The 18,237-nt window shown below is 44.3% G+C and overlaps 1 protein-coding gene across 2 annotated transcripts in view; it reads left to right on the forward strand.

Annotated features, from left to right (window-relative positions):
* Positions 1-39: 39 nt before the first annotated feature.
* MYOF (myoferlin) overlaps positions 40-18,237 on the forward strand; it is a 160,390-nt gene continuing 142,192 nt past the window's right edge. For both annotated transcript variants that reach the window (XM_077779775.1, XM_077779782.1), the window contains exon 1: positions 40-175. In XM_077779775.1, the coding sequence (XP_077635901.1) occupies positions 88-175 (88 nt within the window). In that variant the 5' untranslated portion in view covers positions 40-87. The remainder of the gene's footprint in view (positions 176-18,237) is intronic.

Genomic DNA, 18,237 nt, shown 5'->3' on the forward strand with positions numbered 1-18,237 from the left:
CGTCTCCACCCGCGGCGCCGCGCGCAGCCCCAGCGCACACTCCGCGTAACTCGTTCGCTGGCGCTTGCTTTCAGCCCACGAAGAGCCATGCTTCGCGTGATTGTGGAGTCTGCCAGCAATATCCCTAAAACGAAATTTGGGAAACCGGATCCTATTGTTTCTGTTATTTTTAAGGGTAAGGAAGAGTTTTCTTCTTTTTCTCAGGTCCTGCTTTGGAATGTTAGTTTTGTGGGTCACGTTCTTTGACAGGCTGCGTTTAGTCCACGGGTGTAGCAAAGCCTCTCTGGAATTAAGCTAGATTGCTACCTGTGCAGGTGAGCCGAGAGGACCGATTTCTGTAAAAGGCATTTCATTTTCTCCAGGGTTCTGAGACTCCTTGAATGACCGGATGTTTTAATTCTGATAATGTGATTTCCGTAAGCCCGTGTGTAGGGAAATATGTATTTGTTAATCCCTGAGTTTTAAGTCTTAAAAAGACCTGTGTTGGTTCAAAGTAAGTTTGAGCAGTCTTGTGTGCATTTTTATTGTCTCTGCTTTCAAGAAATGGGTGACAGAGGAAAAAGTGCAATTAAATTCTTCCAGGTACTATTACTCCATACATCAGCCCACTTGCTGCTACTTTGACCTCCNGTGGAGCGAAGTTATTGTTTTGGGTTAGTTTGTTTTCATGTTGTTCTGTGCCATTTCGTAATTGTTCTTCATCTCTCCAAACTTGGAGACTGTGGGGTCCAGAGCTGTTAAATTGCTTATAGAGGAAATAGCTCTGAACAAAGCAAGTCTGTAGTTTGGGCATCTACTTTACTCTTGCTGAATAACTTTCAGCAAGTGACCTCATTTCTCTGGATGTCAGTTCTCTTTTCTATAAAACACTGAGGAGGGTTTAGATTAGATAATCTTTAAAAGGCCTACTGTAATTCCAAAAGGTTGTTTTTTATGACATTGAATTGCAGTGGAAGGGGATAGGAGTGGCTAGTATGATGGTTTGCTCCCATGCATTGTAAGCGATTCCAGGTTGGGCTGGAGTGATGTGTCTAAATCTGAGGTTAGGAACTTTATCGTTTTCTGTTTGTCCAAAGTCACTGGTAAGATATCCAACCCACTTCTCGGCGGGAGGGATGAGAGACAGAGGTGAGGACAAAAAGAAGGGGAGACTTGATGGGCACAGGGTTCCTGACCACGCCTCTGACCACACCTCAAACATGTCTCTCTTCCTCCAGGAAGCAACTACTTCTCCCTTCCAGTTTCTGATTTATCTATGCCTTTCTCTTTTCTTTCATCTATTTTATCTATTTTTCTTTTTTAAACCTTTCTCCATTAGGATGAGCAAGAAAATGAAATGAAACCCAAAGCTGTCAATGGTTATTTAGTAAAAAACAAAACCAAAAAAGATTCAGAGGGCAAATTTCAATTCTTTTCTTTATTATTTATTTTTTAAATGTTTATTTATTTTTGAGAGAGGGAGACAGAGCATGAGCGGGAGAGGGCTAGAGAGAGAGGGAGACACAGAATCCAAAGCAGGCTGCAGGCTCTGAGCTGTCAGCATGGAGCCCGGTACGGGGCTTGAACTCAAGAGCCGTGAGATCATGACCTGAGCTGAAGTCAGACGCTCAACCAACTGAGCCATCCAAGTGCCCTAAAAGTTCAATTCTTAAAAGACAACCTGGTTTGAGAATCTCTTTAGTGAATATCAGATAGTCATGTTATAACAATGTTCACTTATAGTCATGTTATAACAATGTTCAGTTCTTAAGTCTTTTGTTTTTCTTTGAAGTAATTGCATAATAGGGATATAACATGAAAAGTTTGTACCTTCACTGACATGTAAAGACACATAAAAACATATTGGGTTCAACTTGGTGATATCATTATTTGAGGCAAGTCATATAGATGATAGAGAAATTGGAGTTTAACACTGTATTGAAATCTGACTTGTATTTTGTCTGGAAGGTATATGCATTGGTCCAAACTTTATCTTGTCATTTGCAACAGAGCAGACGGAGCTAGAGAATGTTCTGCTGGGTGAAATAAGCCTGTCAGAGAAAGACAAATACCATATGATTTCACTAACACATGGAAATGAAACAAAACAAAGGGGGCAAAAAGGAGACAGTGACAAACAGACTCTTAACTAAGAGACAAACCAAAGGTTTCCACAGTGGGGCAGGGGATGGATGAAACAGCTGATGGGGATTAAGGAGCGCACTTGTGATGAGCACTGGGTGATATGTGGAAGTGCTGCTCTATATTGTACATGTGAAACTAATATTACACTGTAGCTTTACTAACTGGAATTTAAAATAAAAGATAACATGAGATTTTTACAAAAAAATAAAAATAAATGGCTAAAAACATGCCTGAAACTATCAACATAAACTCAGTTGAAAGTAGAAAACTTCAGTTAAATTGGGCAAATATAGTCTTTCCAAACAATTATATTTATTAGGTCATATAACTTGAATCTCTTTTCCAGTTTCCTTTGGTTGTGCAAATTAAGTGGGAAAGTCAGTCAGTCATTCATCTGACCAGCAACCTGACAGCAGAAACTCTGAACTCAGAGTAGGAACACCCGAACTCTGGTTGATATTTCCAGAATGATCCAGATTTAACTAGCTGGGCCTCATCTTTCTCAGCTGTGGAATGATAGGAACTGATCTTCTGGAGGTTCCTTCTGGCTGTAAAATTCTATCATTTTATAGCTCCACGTATTGAATACCTGCACTCAGCAAGATGTGGAAGGCAGAGCGTTAGGTATGGTAACAGACTGAAAACTCTGGGATGGCCAACCCTTCGCAGGTGTACCTCCCAGTTTTGAGCACTGTGTGTAGTTAAGTAACTGTAAGTGCTGACAGGACTAAGGATGCTTGGTACAATGAGATGTGCATCAGAGGGAACAGTGCCAGAAACGCTTCCCATTGTGGTGTGGAGGGGTAGAGTGTGGAGAGTGAGATGTAAAAGGCCCTAAGAGAAGATCAAAGAAAGCCCTTGTACTTACTGAAATGTGTAAAATTCTGACTGTTGAGTACATCAAATAACAATAAAAAGCAACTCTCCTCAAACTTCAAGATGGTAGAAAGAATGTCCAAGTGACGGGTGTTAGTGACCATGACTGTATAGACGCTGAGGCCCCATGAGACTAGTTACAGTCTAGTAGGGAAGGTGCTGCACTGATAACCAACGGGTTTAGAGTTGACCTCAGTCTGCGGTGTTCACTCCTCTTCTGAGGTTGACTACCGAACTTCTTAGGACCTGGTGTGAACCAGGAGGATTTGGAAGTTACTGGAGCCCCCACTGAGATGCCGTTGGTATTTTGCAGTGTAGGAGTAGATTATGAAAACCGTAAAGCTTATTTGATTTTCACATCCCTGGGGTGCACCAGCTTCCGTAAACTAGCTCTGAATCTTAAGGCCAGAGCGCCTGCTAGCCAGAAGTGGCCATTCTCTCTTGATTCCCATGCCAGGAGCCAGGCTATGAAGCTGAATCTGGCTGAAAGTAGATTAGACAGATGCCTGCGGCTTCTCTCAACTCCAAGACTTCGTGATTCTCCCAAACATAACAGGTTTAAAAATTTTTTAAATAATATTTAAAACGTTTTATCATAAAAAAATAGTGCAATGTAAAAAGACAACAAGCAGTCCCTTCTGGATTGCACAACTCGAAAGTAGAAATTCTTGCCACGTTCTTCCTGTTCTTTCTCTCCTGCCACTCTTACTACCTAGGAATAACTACTTTGAACAGTTTGATTTGAATTCTTCTTAACTTTCTGCTATAGACGTGCAACTTGTTCCAACATCTCCCTGTTAACAGTGCCCTTGCTGCAATGGATGTTCTTAAGAGTGCACGTCTGTGTGACTTTGTGCATTACTGAAGGACAAGATTCTCTTTTTTGTAGTTGTTGCCTTTTGTGTTATGGGTTTGGGTATTTTTTTCTTTTATCTTTTAAAATATTTATTTTTGAGGTGGGGGAGGGGCATAGAGAGAGGGGAAACAGAGAATCCTAAACAGACTCCATGCTGTCAGTGAAGAGCCTGATGCGGGACTCAAACTCACGAAATGTGAAATCATGACCTGAGCGGAAGTCAAGAGTCAGACACTTAATCAACTGAGTCACCCAGGTGCCCCTTTCTTTTTTTTCTTTTACAGATGCTTTTGCAGGTTATTGCCATGGATTTCCATTTTCCCTGTGGCTTATCTCTTGCTTTGGTGTCAAATCTCTCTGCACTGGATTGATTGAGAGGAAAGTTTCTTGCAGTCCTTATGTTGCTGTGCTTTTCCAGTGTGGCCACAGTGCATTCATAGGAAACATTCAACTCTAGGGAGCATCATTGTTGCAACTGTAGCATTTTTCTCATTCCATACTTGTGATATTGTCCATTCGATCAGCTAGAATTTTCTCTTCTGGTCCTGTGTAGATCATTGCTTTGTGAAATGGCTCTGCTATTGTCCATATGGTCACCACGTAATTGTCCTATTGTTATGTATTTTTCCAGGTACTTGTTATTTCATTTGTACATGTTTTTGGAGTGAAATCCTTGATATTTCTAGGAACCCCTTTCAAAGAGCTTATCGACTTTATAGTCTTTAGGAGACCACTTGACCCCTCTAAGAATCCTTTTCTTTTCATTTGAAAAACAGTTTGAATGGCTTACTTGAAGGGAAACAGATCTGTAGAGAGCCCCCAAGGCTGTGATTTATGCAACAGAGAATTTTCTGACTATTTTTAGCAAAAAGCATTTTGCTATTTGAAAATTTATAGTTAAATATTCAAAACTAACCTTTTAAATAAGCAGAAAAGAAAAAGGAAATTCCACTTAAGAAGGATGAGGCATGATGGGAAAAAGATCCAATGGTTCTTATTCACTGTCATCCGTGACGGCCCCTGATGAGCAGCCCACACGGTGACTTGGTTTACCCAGATACACCATAGAACTAGTCAGGACTCAAGTGATAGTCATGCCATGCTGGTACTCCTACAGAACTACTGCCCTGCATTTACTAAACACTCAGGAAAGCAGAAGTGTTTAATTTACTGAGTCATTTCCCTCCCTTCCGGGAGTACAGAACTTGGAGAGTCACTGCCTAAGGAAAGTGTCCCCACTCTATTGATTGAATCATGGGAACTCTCAATGGTATACTTCCTAAAGGCGCATTTTACAGGCTCTCAAGTCATTTATAAAGCCACAAATGCCTTTTAAAAATAAGTTAATGTGGTTTGTTTTTCTTCCCCTCTTCCACAATGTATCTTATTTATATGCGTGCCCTCAAAGCATGCCCAAAGTTGCTGGTATTTGTCTGGCTTGGGTTTACTGGTGAGTTTCCCTGTCCCCATGGCATATGGCCCTGCCAGAAAGGAATGAGATTTTTATATCCTCGGCAACCCCTAGCACATCACTGATGCTGAATATGCATTTTAAATATTGACTATGGAAGCAAGAGCTGGCAAGAGCTTTGAGACAGTTTAGTGCAATAAAGTCATTGATTCTTGGTCCTGAAAGGGACCATCAGAAGCCTTCCCATCTCCCTTCTATCAGGAAACATTAAACTAAATATTGTCTCAGGTGCTTTGTGGATGAGGTTTGGCAAAGAGTCACTTCACACATGCCGGAACACTGAGCATAATCAATTTCTAGCACCTGCTATCCAGGGGCAAATTGGTGTTGCAGTACTTTTTTTTTTTTTTCCAAAGTTTGTTTATTTATTTTGAAGGGGGGAGGGGGTGAGAGAGAGGAAGAGAGAATCCCAAGCAGGCGCAGAATCCCAGTTCTGTCAGCGCAGAGCCTGATGCCGGGCTTGAACCTGCGAACCATGGGATCATGACCTGAGCTGAAATCGAGTGTCACTTAACCGACTGAGCCACCAAGGTGCCTGATATTGTAGTACTTTTTGCATTCTTGATCTTGCAAGGAAAATGTGAAGCTGTAAGCTTTTATGTTGCAAATTCATATGTGAACTGTTCAGTGGTGTATACCAGATAATGCATGTACCATGACATGTCAGCGGTTGCCTATCCTCTGTATAATTTCTATTGAACACTGTTCTATTGAATAGGAGTGTGCTGTGAGTGTTTCTGAGCACTCAGAAACAGCCAGAAACAACTGCTTGGACATCTGGCACCTTAAGTTTTATCAGCAAACAGAATAAGGCGTTGGGTTGCAAAGCCTATTGGGCATTAGGGTGCAAGTGCCCTGGGCTTTGAAGCCAAGGAGGCCTGATGAGAATCCCATTTCCTGCCCCTTACTTCCTATGGGTTCATAGGCAAATGAATTAAAATTTTCAGCTTCAGTGTTCTTAATAACACCCCCTACCTTATAGGATTATTTGAGGATTAAATGAATATACATGTGAAATTGCACGTGAGAACCCCTAAAATTCCTTCCCCGTTTGATAACATTTACTTTTACAGAGATCTATAAGCACCAGATGGTATGTGAAGAATAGGTCTAGAAAAATATACGTAGCATGACTTGGTCTCCTAGGCCTAGGAAATCAACTAGTTAGAACACAAGAATGAGATACAAACCAGAATAGACATAGGGAATTACAATGCTAGAGCAGAAGGAAGAGAAATAAGCTTTGTGGGGAAGTATCACTTGACTCAGTCTTAAAGGATGAGGCAATTTGACAGAAATAATGAAAAGGAAGACATTCTAGGCTTTGGAAAAGCACAGAAAGGCCAGGGAGCCTTGGGCCCATGTGGTGAGGTTGACAGAAGGTAATCCGGTGTGGTTAGGGATTGCACTTTCCTTATAAGCCAGTGGCGAGACACTAGGCAGCATTGCGAGATTAGTCCTAGTCAGGGTGACTAAACAGAAGATCTACTGGTTGAGGCAAATGCTTTGCAGGGCAGAGGGAGCTCATCCCCAGGCTAGAATGAGAAGGAAAGGACTGACATATAAGATACTGAAAAAGCAATATGACTGAGTTAAATTAATAAGAAAATTGCCTTGGGCAGGCTAGTTCTTCACATTCTTCTGTGAAACAGGACCTCAGCCTGCTTTTCCTCTGGCCAGGGTGCGCACCCTCTAGGCGAGTGCAGGGCTGGGTGGGGTGGCTTTGCAGGAGGCCAGCGTGAGAGCCCAAGCTACTGGACAGGAGGGAGGGTAGCCACTAAGAGAAGAAAAGCAGAGAAATAGAAAGGGACAGGAAAGACAATTGTCACTGTTTTCCCAAAGGCCAACAGGGTGCATTTCTTCAACCAAGCTGGGCTGTGGTCTCATAGAGTCCTTCTTCCCCTAGCCAGGCGTCCTGCCTGAAGGGTGAGGTGTCGTGGCCAGCAACTGCTTAATTTCAAGGAACGCACGCCCACAAGCTTGCTCAAGTAAAGCATGGCTTAGTCTTTCTGTTTTTTTTCCCCCAAAGTTAGAGAGAAATCTCACAGAATCTAAATCATGGGCCTCACAGGAGCTGGAATTATGTGAGGCAGGGTGGCATTCGGTCTCTCTCCCCAGGGACTATCGGGCCTTATGTCTCCGTTCTTTCCTGCACATGGTGTCTGTTTTCTCTGCACATCGGCTGCCTTCGTGGAGTCTCTGATTCCTGCTTCCCTGCAGTTGGCAGTGTGCATGGAGCTTTGGGGTACTGTGGGGTGACTTGGTCCCAACTCTACGTCTCCTATGGCCTCAGTGTCTCTAGTTGGGGATATTTAAGAGAGATACCAGTTGGCTCATTTTGAGTCAGGTGTTCACTCCTGGTCCAATCAGCTGTGCCAGGGGATACAGACACACAAGGTGGGCATCCCAGATGTCTCTGCTACACAAGATGAACTTTGATGGCCTAGACCATGAACTACCTGGCCCACCTCCCTCCAACTTGGGCATTTGACCTGCTTTGCCATCTTTCATTACTATCTGACCAACCTCACCGCATCTCCTAAAAGAGCCTCCTTCTTTCTGTAATCAGCACAATTCAGGTAAAATGATGAGTTTTGGACCAGGCAGACCAAGTTTCACTCCTGGATTTGTCATTAGGAGCTAAATATTTTTGGTTTTGTCTGTTTGTTTTGAGAAAGAGAGAGTTTGAGCAGGAGAGGGAGAGAAGGAGAGAGAGAGAGAGAGAGAGAGAGAGAGAGAGAGAATCTCAAGCAGGCTCCACGCTCAGTGTAGAGCTGGTCATGGGGCTCAATCCCATGACACTGAGATCATGACCTGAGCTGAGATCAAAAGTCAAACCCTTAACCAACTGAGCCACCCAGAGGCACTCCAGGAGCTAAATATTTCTGAACAACTGTATTTCTGAGCTTTTATTTCTTTGTGTATAAAATGAGGGGAATGATACATACCTCACAAAGGCATTGTAAGGATCAACAATGATAAAATATTTAAAGCACTATCATAGTGTCTGGCACATAATTCAGACTTTCCTTGACCTATGAGGGTGTTACACCCCATTAAGCCAATCCTAAGTTGAAAATATCGTAAGTTGAAAACGCATAGGGATGCCTGGGTGGCTCAGTCAGTTGAGCGCCTAACTCTTGGTTTCAGCTCAGGTCATGATCTCACAGTTCGTGAGATTGAGCCTCACATTGGGCTTTGCACTGACAGCATGGAGCCTGCTTGGGATTCTGTCTCCTTTTCTGTCTGCTTCTGTCTCTCAAAATAAAGCAATAAACACTAAAAAAAAAAGAAAATGCACTTAATACATCTCACCTAAAGAATAGTAGCTTCGCAGAGCCTACCTTGAACATACTCAGAACACCTACATTAGCCTTCATCATCTGGACAAAATCATCTAACACAAAGCCTGTTTTATTTTGTTTTATTTTTTTAACGTTTTGTTTATTTCTGAGAGAGAGAGAGAGACAGCATGAGCAGGGGAGGGTCAGAGAGAGAGGGAGACACAGAATCTGAAACAGACTCCAGGCTCTGAGCTAGCTGTCAGCACAGAGCCCAACGCGGGGCCCAAACCCACGAACCATGAGATCAGGACCCAAGACGAAGTCAGACGCTTAACCGAATGAGCCACTCAGGTGACCCAAAGCCTGTTTTTTAATAGAGTTGAGTATCTCATGTAATCGTTGAATGCTGTACTGAAAGTGAAAAACAGAAAGGTTGTATGGATGCAGAATGGTTGTAAGCATATCAGTTATTTCCCCATGTGATTGTGTAGGCGACTGACAGCTGTGGCTTGCTGCCCCTGCCCAGCACCGTGAGAGTATTATACTGCATAGCACTAGCCCTGGACAAGTCCAAATTCAAATTTCAAAGTACGTTTCAACTGAATGTGTGTTACTTCTGCACCTTCATAAAGTTGGAAAATTGAGTTGTACCATCGTAAGTTAGGAGCCATCTGTAGTTGTATGGCAAACACTCACTTTCTACCCTTTTTTATGCTCCCTCTTTACCCATTGCTGGGGTGGGGCAATACAAAACCCTGGGGGACGTCTGAGGGGTGGCCCGAATGTAGAGGAATAAGTGGGATGCCCAGTAGCTGTAGTGCACAAGCAGTTTGAAGGCAGAGCCAATTAAAAAAAAATTTTTTTTTAATGTTTTATTTATTTCTGAGAGAGAGAGAGACAGCATGAGCAGAGGAGAGTCAGAGAGAGAGGGAGACACAGAATCCAAAGTGGGCTCCAGGCTCTGAGCTAGCTGTCAGCCCAGAACCCAGTGCGGGGCTTGAACCCACGAACCACAAGATCATGACCTGAGCCGAAGTCAGATGCTTAACTGACTAAGCCACCCAGGCGCCCCAGGAAGGCAGAGCCAATTTTTGATTCATCTGTGAGAGCACATTGTGACTTCTTGACCAGGCTCATGATAGGTTCTTTGTTGTTTAAATTGTGGTTCAGTGTATATAGCATAAACATTACCATTTTGATCATTGTAAGTGGACAGTTGAATAGCATTAAGTACATTCACGTTGTTGTACTGTCATCACCGTCTTCTGTCCTCAGAAGGTTTCCATCTTCCCAAACTGAAACTCTGTAGTACTCATTAAATAATAATTCCTCATTCCACCCCTCCCCATCCCCTAACAACTATCATTCTATTTTCTGTCTCTGTGAATTTGACTGTCTAGGTACCCCATTTGAGTGAAATCATTCCTTTTTTTGTGACTAGCTTATTTCACTTGGTGTAATGTCCTCAGTGTTCATCCATGTTATAGAAGATGTCAGAATTTTTTCCTTCTTTTTTTTTTTTTAAATATTTTATTTATTTCTGAGAGAGAGAGAGAGCGCAGGGGAGGGTCCGAGAGAGAGGAGACACAGAATCTGAAACAGGCTCCAGGCTCTGAGCTGTGAGCACATAGCCCGACGTGGGGATCGAACCCACGAACTGTGAGATCATGACCTGAGCCAAAGTCAGATGCTTAACCAACTGAGCCACCCAGGCGCCCCAGAATTTTTTTCCTTCTTGAGGCTGTATGTATATACCACATTTTGTTTATCCAATCATCCATCGATGAGCACTTGGGTTGTTTCACTTTTTGGCTATTGTGAGTAATGTAGCTCTGAACAATACTGTTTTTTGAGTTCCTGCTCTTAATTCTTTTGGGTATATACCCCAAAGTGGAATTGTTGGATCATGTGGTAATTCTATGTTTCATGTTTTGAGCCACCACTACACTGTTTTCCATGCTGACTGCATGATTTTAATAACATTCCCACCAGCAGTGTGTAAGGTTCCACATCCTCACCAGCAATTGTTTTCTGGTTTTGTCTCAGTTTGTTTTCATGTAGTCATCCTAATGGATATGAACATACTAAATTCTTAGCAAATCTCAGTTGTCTTGGATTTTGAACCCACACTTAGTGCAGTAACTGAGTAACAAACTCTGTAGTATAGTCTGCAGCCTCAATGGCCAGCAGCAAGGCAGCCCTCTTGTGAAGGGGAGCCTACTTGGCAGGGGCCCAGCACTGGCCTGAAAGAGGCTGATGGCTTGTCAGCCAGTGGAGCCCTGGCCCTGTGATGTTTGCGTGGCTGAGGTCATGCTAAGAGCTATATAGCAGAGCTGTAGGCAAATGGAAAATACCCTTGGTTCTTTGTAGTTCTAGGTCTTCTGGTTGGTCTGGGCTCCCCAGGGCATGGCTGGAACCAGCGGTCACTCACCTGTGCTTCCCAGCAGCACGCCCTAACAGGTCCCTCTGTATTTGTCACTCAGAACATCCTGTACTCCTTCATGGCACCTGTCAGAACAGATAGCTGTACCTTTGCTGGCTTATTTGATTTCTGTCTGCCTCCTCCGTCAGACAGTAACCTTCATGAGGGGGAGTGACTATGTCTCTTTCCCCAGCACCTAGTTTAGTGCTTGACAGATGGTAGATGATCAAGTAGTAGTTATTGAATGAATGGTCTGGCTTCCCCTCATTCACTCAGGTCATGTTACCAGACCAAAGTGGGTCCCCTCCTTTGGTGAGTTATAGACAAAGACTACACCATGTGGAGTTGCCTCTCAACATCATCTTTATTGGTACAAATAAGGAGATCATGGGAATAATTCCATAGCCATGGCAGACTCCTTTATTAGGGATGAATATTTTGGGGGAAGGGACTTTTAACCTTATAGTGAAACTGAAGTAACTGTCGGGGGCACTTTCTGGTTCATCCATGTAGGCATTCTCCTCAACTGTTTCTTTTCCTCTTTAGCAATGTTTTAATTAGCTTCTAAAAGATGAAATTGATAGGCAGAAGCTTTTAGGAATTTCCTGAGTTGAGGAAGTCAATCCTGAGTTCAGGGGGTCAATTGTGAATTCAGGGGTCAAGGGGTCTCACTAGTGACAGGGTCTCACAGGCCAGAGGGACCAGATGGGACCAAAGGCGACCAGATCTCTCCGCCCACAAACTACAAAACTGATCTTGGGTTCTTAAGACTTCAGAATTTCTACAGGCTGCACCTCAAAGGAAGCTGGAAGGCAGGAGAATTGCAGCCTATCTCTGACCTTGATACTGGACTTTGGTCTTATTAATGGCAAGAAACTTCTCTGAACCTCAGTCTTCCTGGCTGTGAAGTGGGTATAAGACCTACCTCTGAAGGTTGTAAAAGTCAAACAAGATGTTTTAAAGTACTTGAACTAGGAGCACCTGGGTATCTCAGTCAGTTAAGCGTCTGACTCTTGGTTTCGGCTCAGGTCATGATCTCACAGTTTGTAAGTTCAAGCCCCACATTGGGCTCTGCACTGAGAGCATGAAGCCTGCGTGGGATCTGTCTCCCTCTCTGTGCCCCTCCCCCACTTGCTGTCTATCTTTCTCTCTCAAAAATAGATAAATAAGCACTTAAAAATAATAAAATACTTGGACTAAAAATAGATGTTTACTGGGGTGCCTGGCTGGCTTTAGTGCTCTCTCTTTTTTTTTTTTCATGTAAGTTTTGATCTCTGAGCTTTGAGTTCAAGCCCCACATGGGGTGTAGAGATTACTAAAAATAAACTCTACGCTGATCTCACCTCTTGAAGTTTGGCTCTCTTTGCACATGGAAAAGTGAAAAATTAGTGGTCTAGGCTAGGGACTAAGGAAGTAAGGAGTTTGCAAATCAAATGAGGCCAGCTGATACAGGACCTTTATGCTCTCCCTTTACAAGGTGAAGCTACACATCTAGAAAGGAGGTCTAGGTTGGGCTCATATTTTGTCAAAACAACGAGTTAGTTTGGTGAAAATAAAATAGAGCTTTACTCATTGTATTTACTTCCTTCAGCAGTCACTTATTTGTGGGCTCCTTTCCTGAGAACAGAGCTGTCTACTGAAACATTCTGGGATGGTGGAGATGTTTGAGATCCGCCCGGTGTGTTGTGGTAGCCGGGAACCACATGTGCTGCCTATCACTGAAATGCTGCCAGTGTGATTTGAGGAATTGAATGTTTAATAATTTAATTTTCATTAATCTAGATGTACACAGCCACATGGGGTCATTGCGCAGCAACAGATAGTGGAAGACAGTTGCAGCGGTGAGGGGCCGGGGACATCCTCTCACACACTGATGCCCAGCGTCTCTGAACTTCAGTTGTCCCATCTACAAATTGGACAGGGTAGCAGTCCCCACTTCAGAGGGTGGTTGTGAGGATTAGCATGATTAAAGGAAAGCACTTAGTAGAAAGGGCTGTTAAAGTGTTCCTTGTTACTTAGGTCTCCAGAGATTCTGCCATGGTGGGGGGCCGCAGATAGCCCAAGTGCCAACCACTTGCTACATCACCACCACCATCCATTTATTAAAATCTTATCCTATGCCTGCACCTGTATTATTTTACTTAATCCTGATCGCATTTTTAGGAACTAAGTCTTATTATCATCTTCATTTCACACATGGGGAAACTGAGCCAGAGGCCGGCCAGGATTCAACTCAGGACTGTCTGATTCCAGAGTCTCCAATGTGCAGTCCCTGAGGTCAACACGGGTAAAGCGATAACCCACAATCTGTTCCTTAAACAACCAAGTCAAATTATGAATGCTTCCTTTCCACTCTGAATGGATTGCGTTGTTCAGTGTGTGGGGATTGTTTGGACCTAGCCTGAAAGAGGAAGAATGTGTACCCAGAACACAAGAACTTTAAAAAAAGAAGAAAAGTAAAACCCAGCCCTCCTGGGGTGAGTTTCCACAGGGTAATGAAAGCCTTTATGACTTGCTGTGACTCAGAAGCTCAGAGCAGACATAGCTTAGCAGTGAATCAGTTCCTCTGATAATCAAGTCGGAGCCATTTTATTAGTGGAGAGTAAAACTCTAGCATATTACATGTAAACTATTAAAAATCTAATATTTGAAGGGCACCTTAACCTCGGTCAGTTAAGTGTCCAACTTCGGCTCAGGTCATGATCTCACAGTTTATGGGTTTGAGCCCCAAGTCAGGCTCCTTGCTGACAGCTCAGAGCCTGGAGCCTGCTTCGGGTTCTGTGTCTCCCTTTCTCTCTGCCCCTCCCCCACTCGTGTTCTGTCTCTCTCTCTTTCAAAAATAAATAAACATTAAAAAATTTTTTTTAATCTAATATCTGAGTGGAAGAGGAGTCTCCTCTTTACCTCACCTCAGTTCTCTGGTTTATTACCTTTTACATCCCAGTAGCACAACTTAAAAATTTTTTTAAAATCTTTTTCTTTACCTTTCATTATCAAAAAATAAAATATTTTCTTTTTGCTGACCTGTCCTCATGGTCAGAAATTACTGCCTGAACAGCCCCTATCCCCCTCCCTTCTCTCTTTTGCTGTTGTGTCTCCTTACTGCTTCTCTTGAACATAAATTCATTCAACAAATATTGATCAAGAGTGTACTCTGTCGGGCTGTGTGCTCAGCACTGCTGCAGGTGGTATCAGGAACTAGCCAGACTTGCCCCTGACTGCACGCAGCTCATGGTGCAGCTGTGAATCCAGCCAGAAGTCTGTGAATTCAGAGTTCAGCGACTTTAAACTCCTGGAAAGTTAATTTTTTTTTCATTATTTGCAAGTTATAATGATGATGAGAGCTAGTAAGTGCACTAAGTGCTTCATGTATATTTATTCACTTAATTCTTACTGAAAAAATGAACTCCCTCTTTTTACAGTTGAAGTCCCTCTTTTTAGGGTTTTGGGGAGGGCACGTGGCCTTGGTCAAGGTCCTGGAGCAGGTTCTACACACATGCCCACTGCTGAGACTATAACACTTCCATGTGGGAGGCTGGGTCTTGGCCAAGTGCAAGGCCCACCCTGGCCCACCCTCAGGTAATGCGCAGAGGCTCAGGGCTCTGACTTGTCTGGTTGTTAGCATTCAGTTGCTATCACCTTCCCATTGTATTTCCTTTGATAAGAGTCAGCCCTTGGGGCACGTTGCCAGAGCAATGCTGGGGGCCCTGGGGCATTGGTGCCTTTGACCTCTGGGATACCTCTGACCTCAGAGATTTTGTCTGGGGCTCCTCTGGTTTGTCCCAGTGTGCTGGACACATTATGATGGTGTTTCCTGTATGACATAGCTTAAGGAAGGGCCTCTTCCCAGGGCACTGAGACTAAGTTCTGTGTTCGCTCCCATTGCTGTGTATGTATATGGCTTTGTGCTCTGCGTCTCTCTGGACTAAGTCTACTTCCATCCCCATGGCAGACACTCCCAATCCCAACTCTACCTCGTACCTGTGGCGACTGATCAGCCTAGCTCGCTAAAGAGCCCAGAGATGAAAGCCAGCCCCAGTATAGGAAGGAGACCTGAAGGCAGTCTTGATTGACTTCAAGGATTGAACCATTGGCAATGGCAAAAATCCCATTGAAAGATTATTTACTATGGGACACCGAGATCTGAGGCTCAGCAAAAAATCAGCCTAAAGTAGTGCTTTCTGCTTATTTTCAAAGTCCTTTTCTGTGACTTTCGTTTTCTCTTGGTACTACATCCTGGAATCAGTGAGGGCAGGGGAACACGACCCTCTTCAGCGTGTCTGATGGTGGTAGTTTCTGATTCTGATTCTAATTCTGATCCAACACAAAGGAGTGTCCCCTGTGTCCTAGACACCCTCACACTTTCTCGTCTCATCTTCAGTACAACCATGCAGGGGGCTTCTTCAGCTGCTTTTACAGGGTACTTGGGCATTGAGAGGCCCTTCTGAAACTCTAGGAACTTTCCATCTCCTCAAGCTGGATTTGAAGTAAATTCTCCAAGTAGCAGCCTTCATTCATTCTCTAGCAAATTGTCTCAGAAACATAACCAAACAAAGGAAGGAGAGGTTAAAAGGCTAGGCGCCAGGACACTGGCATTCAAATTCTGGCTTTGTTTCTTACTAGCAGGTGACCCTGAACAAGATACTTAATTTTACTGTGCCTCAAAATAAGGATAATAATAGTAACAGGTAACATATACCAAGCCCTAAGAAGAGTGCCTGGCATACTATGAGCCCTATGAATGAGAGCTATTATTCCTGGACATTAGGTACCAATATTTATTAATAAATAAAAGTAGATACAGAGATATGGAGACCTGGCTTAAAGTCACACAGCTGGTAAGTGGTGAAAACACAGAGCAGGTCACCTGGCATCCTCAGCCCTCAGTAGAGGTTAAGAGCACAGGTCTGAAAATGAGGCAGGCTTGGGGATGCAGCTCAGTTCTGCCACTGACTAGCTGTGTGGTCCGGGCAAATCACTTCACATCACCGAACCTCAGTTTCCGCATCTGTAAAATGGCAGTACCAATACCTCTATTGTGAGAATCAGACGTGAATGTGTTTAAAGTGCTGGGCACAGAGTGGATGCTCACATGCAAAACAAACATACAAGCCCAAGAGGCACGTGGTTCGATCCTCCCTCGGGGCAGCCAATCCAGGGGTCTGGCCGACCTGGTACCTGTCCACCTGCAGCCCTGACAGATGACAGAGCTGGAACACAGCCCCCACCCCCCTGGGGGCCGCTGTTAGGAAGGAGCTTCATATGGGGTTGTTCCCATCGCCTGGGCTTCACCACATTTCTCTGGGAGGATTCGGTTTTGATTCAAGAGCTTGTCTGCCTGTGAGGGCATCTCCAGAGGCCGATGGGGTGCAGGCTATGGAAAGTGGAGCGATAACCCCGCCTGCCTTTCTGTTTGGGCCTTTCTGTTTATCAGCAATATCAGTGACTATGTCAGAAATGTACCCAACAGCCTTGCTTTGTATCATAGCGGCCGTTTGGCCAAAATAAATGCCTTTCCCCAGAACTCGTTTGACAACATATCCTGGAGCAGTCGGGCAGCCGGGGTGGGGAAGCACAAAGTCAGAGAGCCACCTTTAGCCAGGTAGACCCAGATGGGCTGCCTGTCTCGCTGCTCCCCCCTGGTCCGTCTGCATCCTGAGGGTGGGAGGAGTCTCCTGTGGGCCCTTCCTTATTGCAGAAATTCTCCCAGATGCCCGTGGCTGCCAGGCTGACTGCCGGGGACGAGCAGTGGCTGTCTGTCTGGCAGTTGCCCTGGGTGAGCCTCGGAGGTCTGGAACGGAGCCAGGTGAGAAAACTGCTCCACCAAGACTGTGCCTGGCATCACTGGGCGCTTCCTCTGGTCACGGGGCCCTGCCCTCCAGGGCGGCCTCCACAGCCTGGGAGAGCCCTGGGGGCAGCAGCGGGTTCTGCCCAGCTGTCAGAATACAAAATAAAAGCTCCTTCATTCAGTGCTTCCTGGGTGCTGGCCCCTATGCTGAGCATTCCGTATTCATTTGCTCACTTAATCATGAACGCAACCCTGGTTATAATACACGAGCATGTGACATGAAATTCACTCAAATCACGGAGAAATTACTCTGAGGGGAATAACAATACTCATAAACTACAGTCCCTGCCTTCAAGGAGTCACTGGTCCTAATCCTCCAACTCAGGCAACTGTCCTGCGTCTCTGCCAGAGTCTGAATCCCACCTCTACCACTTAATGGCTGTGCGACCTCTGATAAATTGCTTAACTTCTCTTGTCTTGGTTTCTCCTTTTGTAATTGGGGATGATTATTACCTTTTAGGGTTGTTGTAAAGGTTAGTGAGACACTCCATGGAAAGCTCTGGAAACAGTGACCAGTTCAGAGCACTTAATAACTNGATGGTGGAGATGTTTGAGATCCGCCCGGTGTGTTGTGGTAGCCGGGAACCACATGTGCTGCCTATCACTGAAATGCTGCCAGTGTGATTTGAGGAATTGAATGTTTAATAATTTAATTTTCATTAATCTAGATGTACACAGCCACATGGGGTCATTGCGCAGCAACAGATAGTGGAAGACAGTTGCAGCGGTGAGGGGCCGGGGACATCCTCTCACACACTGATGCCCAGCGTCTCTGAACTTCAGTTGTCCCATCTACAAATTGGACAGGGTAGCAGTCCCCACTTCAGAGGGTGGTTGTGAGGATTAGCATGATTAAAGGAAAGCACTTAGTAGAAAGGGCTGTTAAAGTGTTCCTTGTTACTTAGGTCTCCAGAGATTCTGCCATGGTGGGGGGCCGCAGATAGCCCAAGTGCCAACCACTTGCTACATCACCACCACCATCCATTTATTAAAATCTTATCCTATGCCTGCACCTGTATTATTTTACTTAATCCTGATCGCATTTTTAGGAACTAAGTCTTATTATCATCTTCATTTCACACATGGGGAAACTGAGCCAGAGGCCGGCCAGGATTCAACTCAGGACTGTCTGATTCCAGAGTCTCCAATGTGCAGTCCCTGAGGTCAACACGGGTAAAGCGATAACCCACAATCTGTTCCTTAAACAACCAAGTCAAATTATGAATGCTTCCTTTCCACTCTGAATGGATTGCGTTGTTCAGTGTGTGGGGATTGTTTGGACCTAGCCTGAAAGAGGAAGAATGTGTACCCAGAACACAAGAACTTTAAAAAAAGAAGAAAAGTAAAACCCAGCCC

Source organism: Crocuta crocuta, unplaced genomic scaffold (assembly GCF_008692635.1).
Source record: "Crocuta crocuta isolate KB4526 unplaced genomic scaffold, BGI_CrCroc_1.0 scaffold170, whole genome shotgun sequence".
NCBI classification, from domain to species: Eukaryota; Metazoa; Chordata; class Mammalia; order Carnivora; family Hyaenidae; genus Crocuta; species Crocuta crocuta.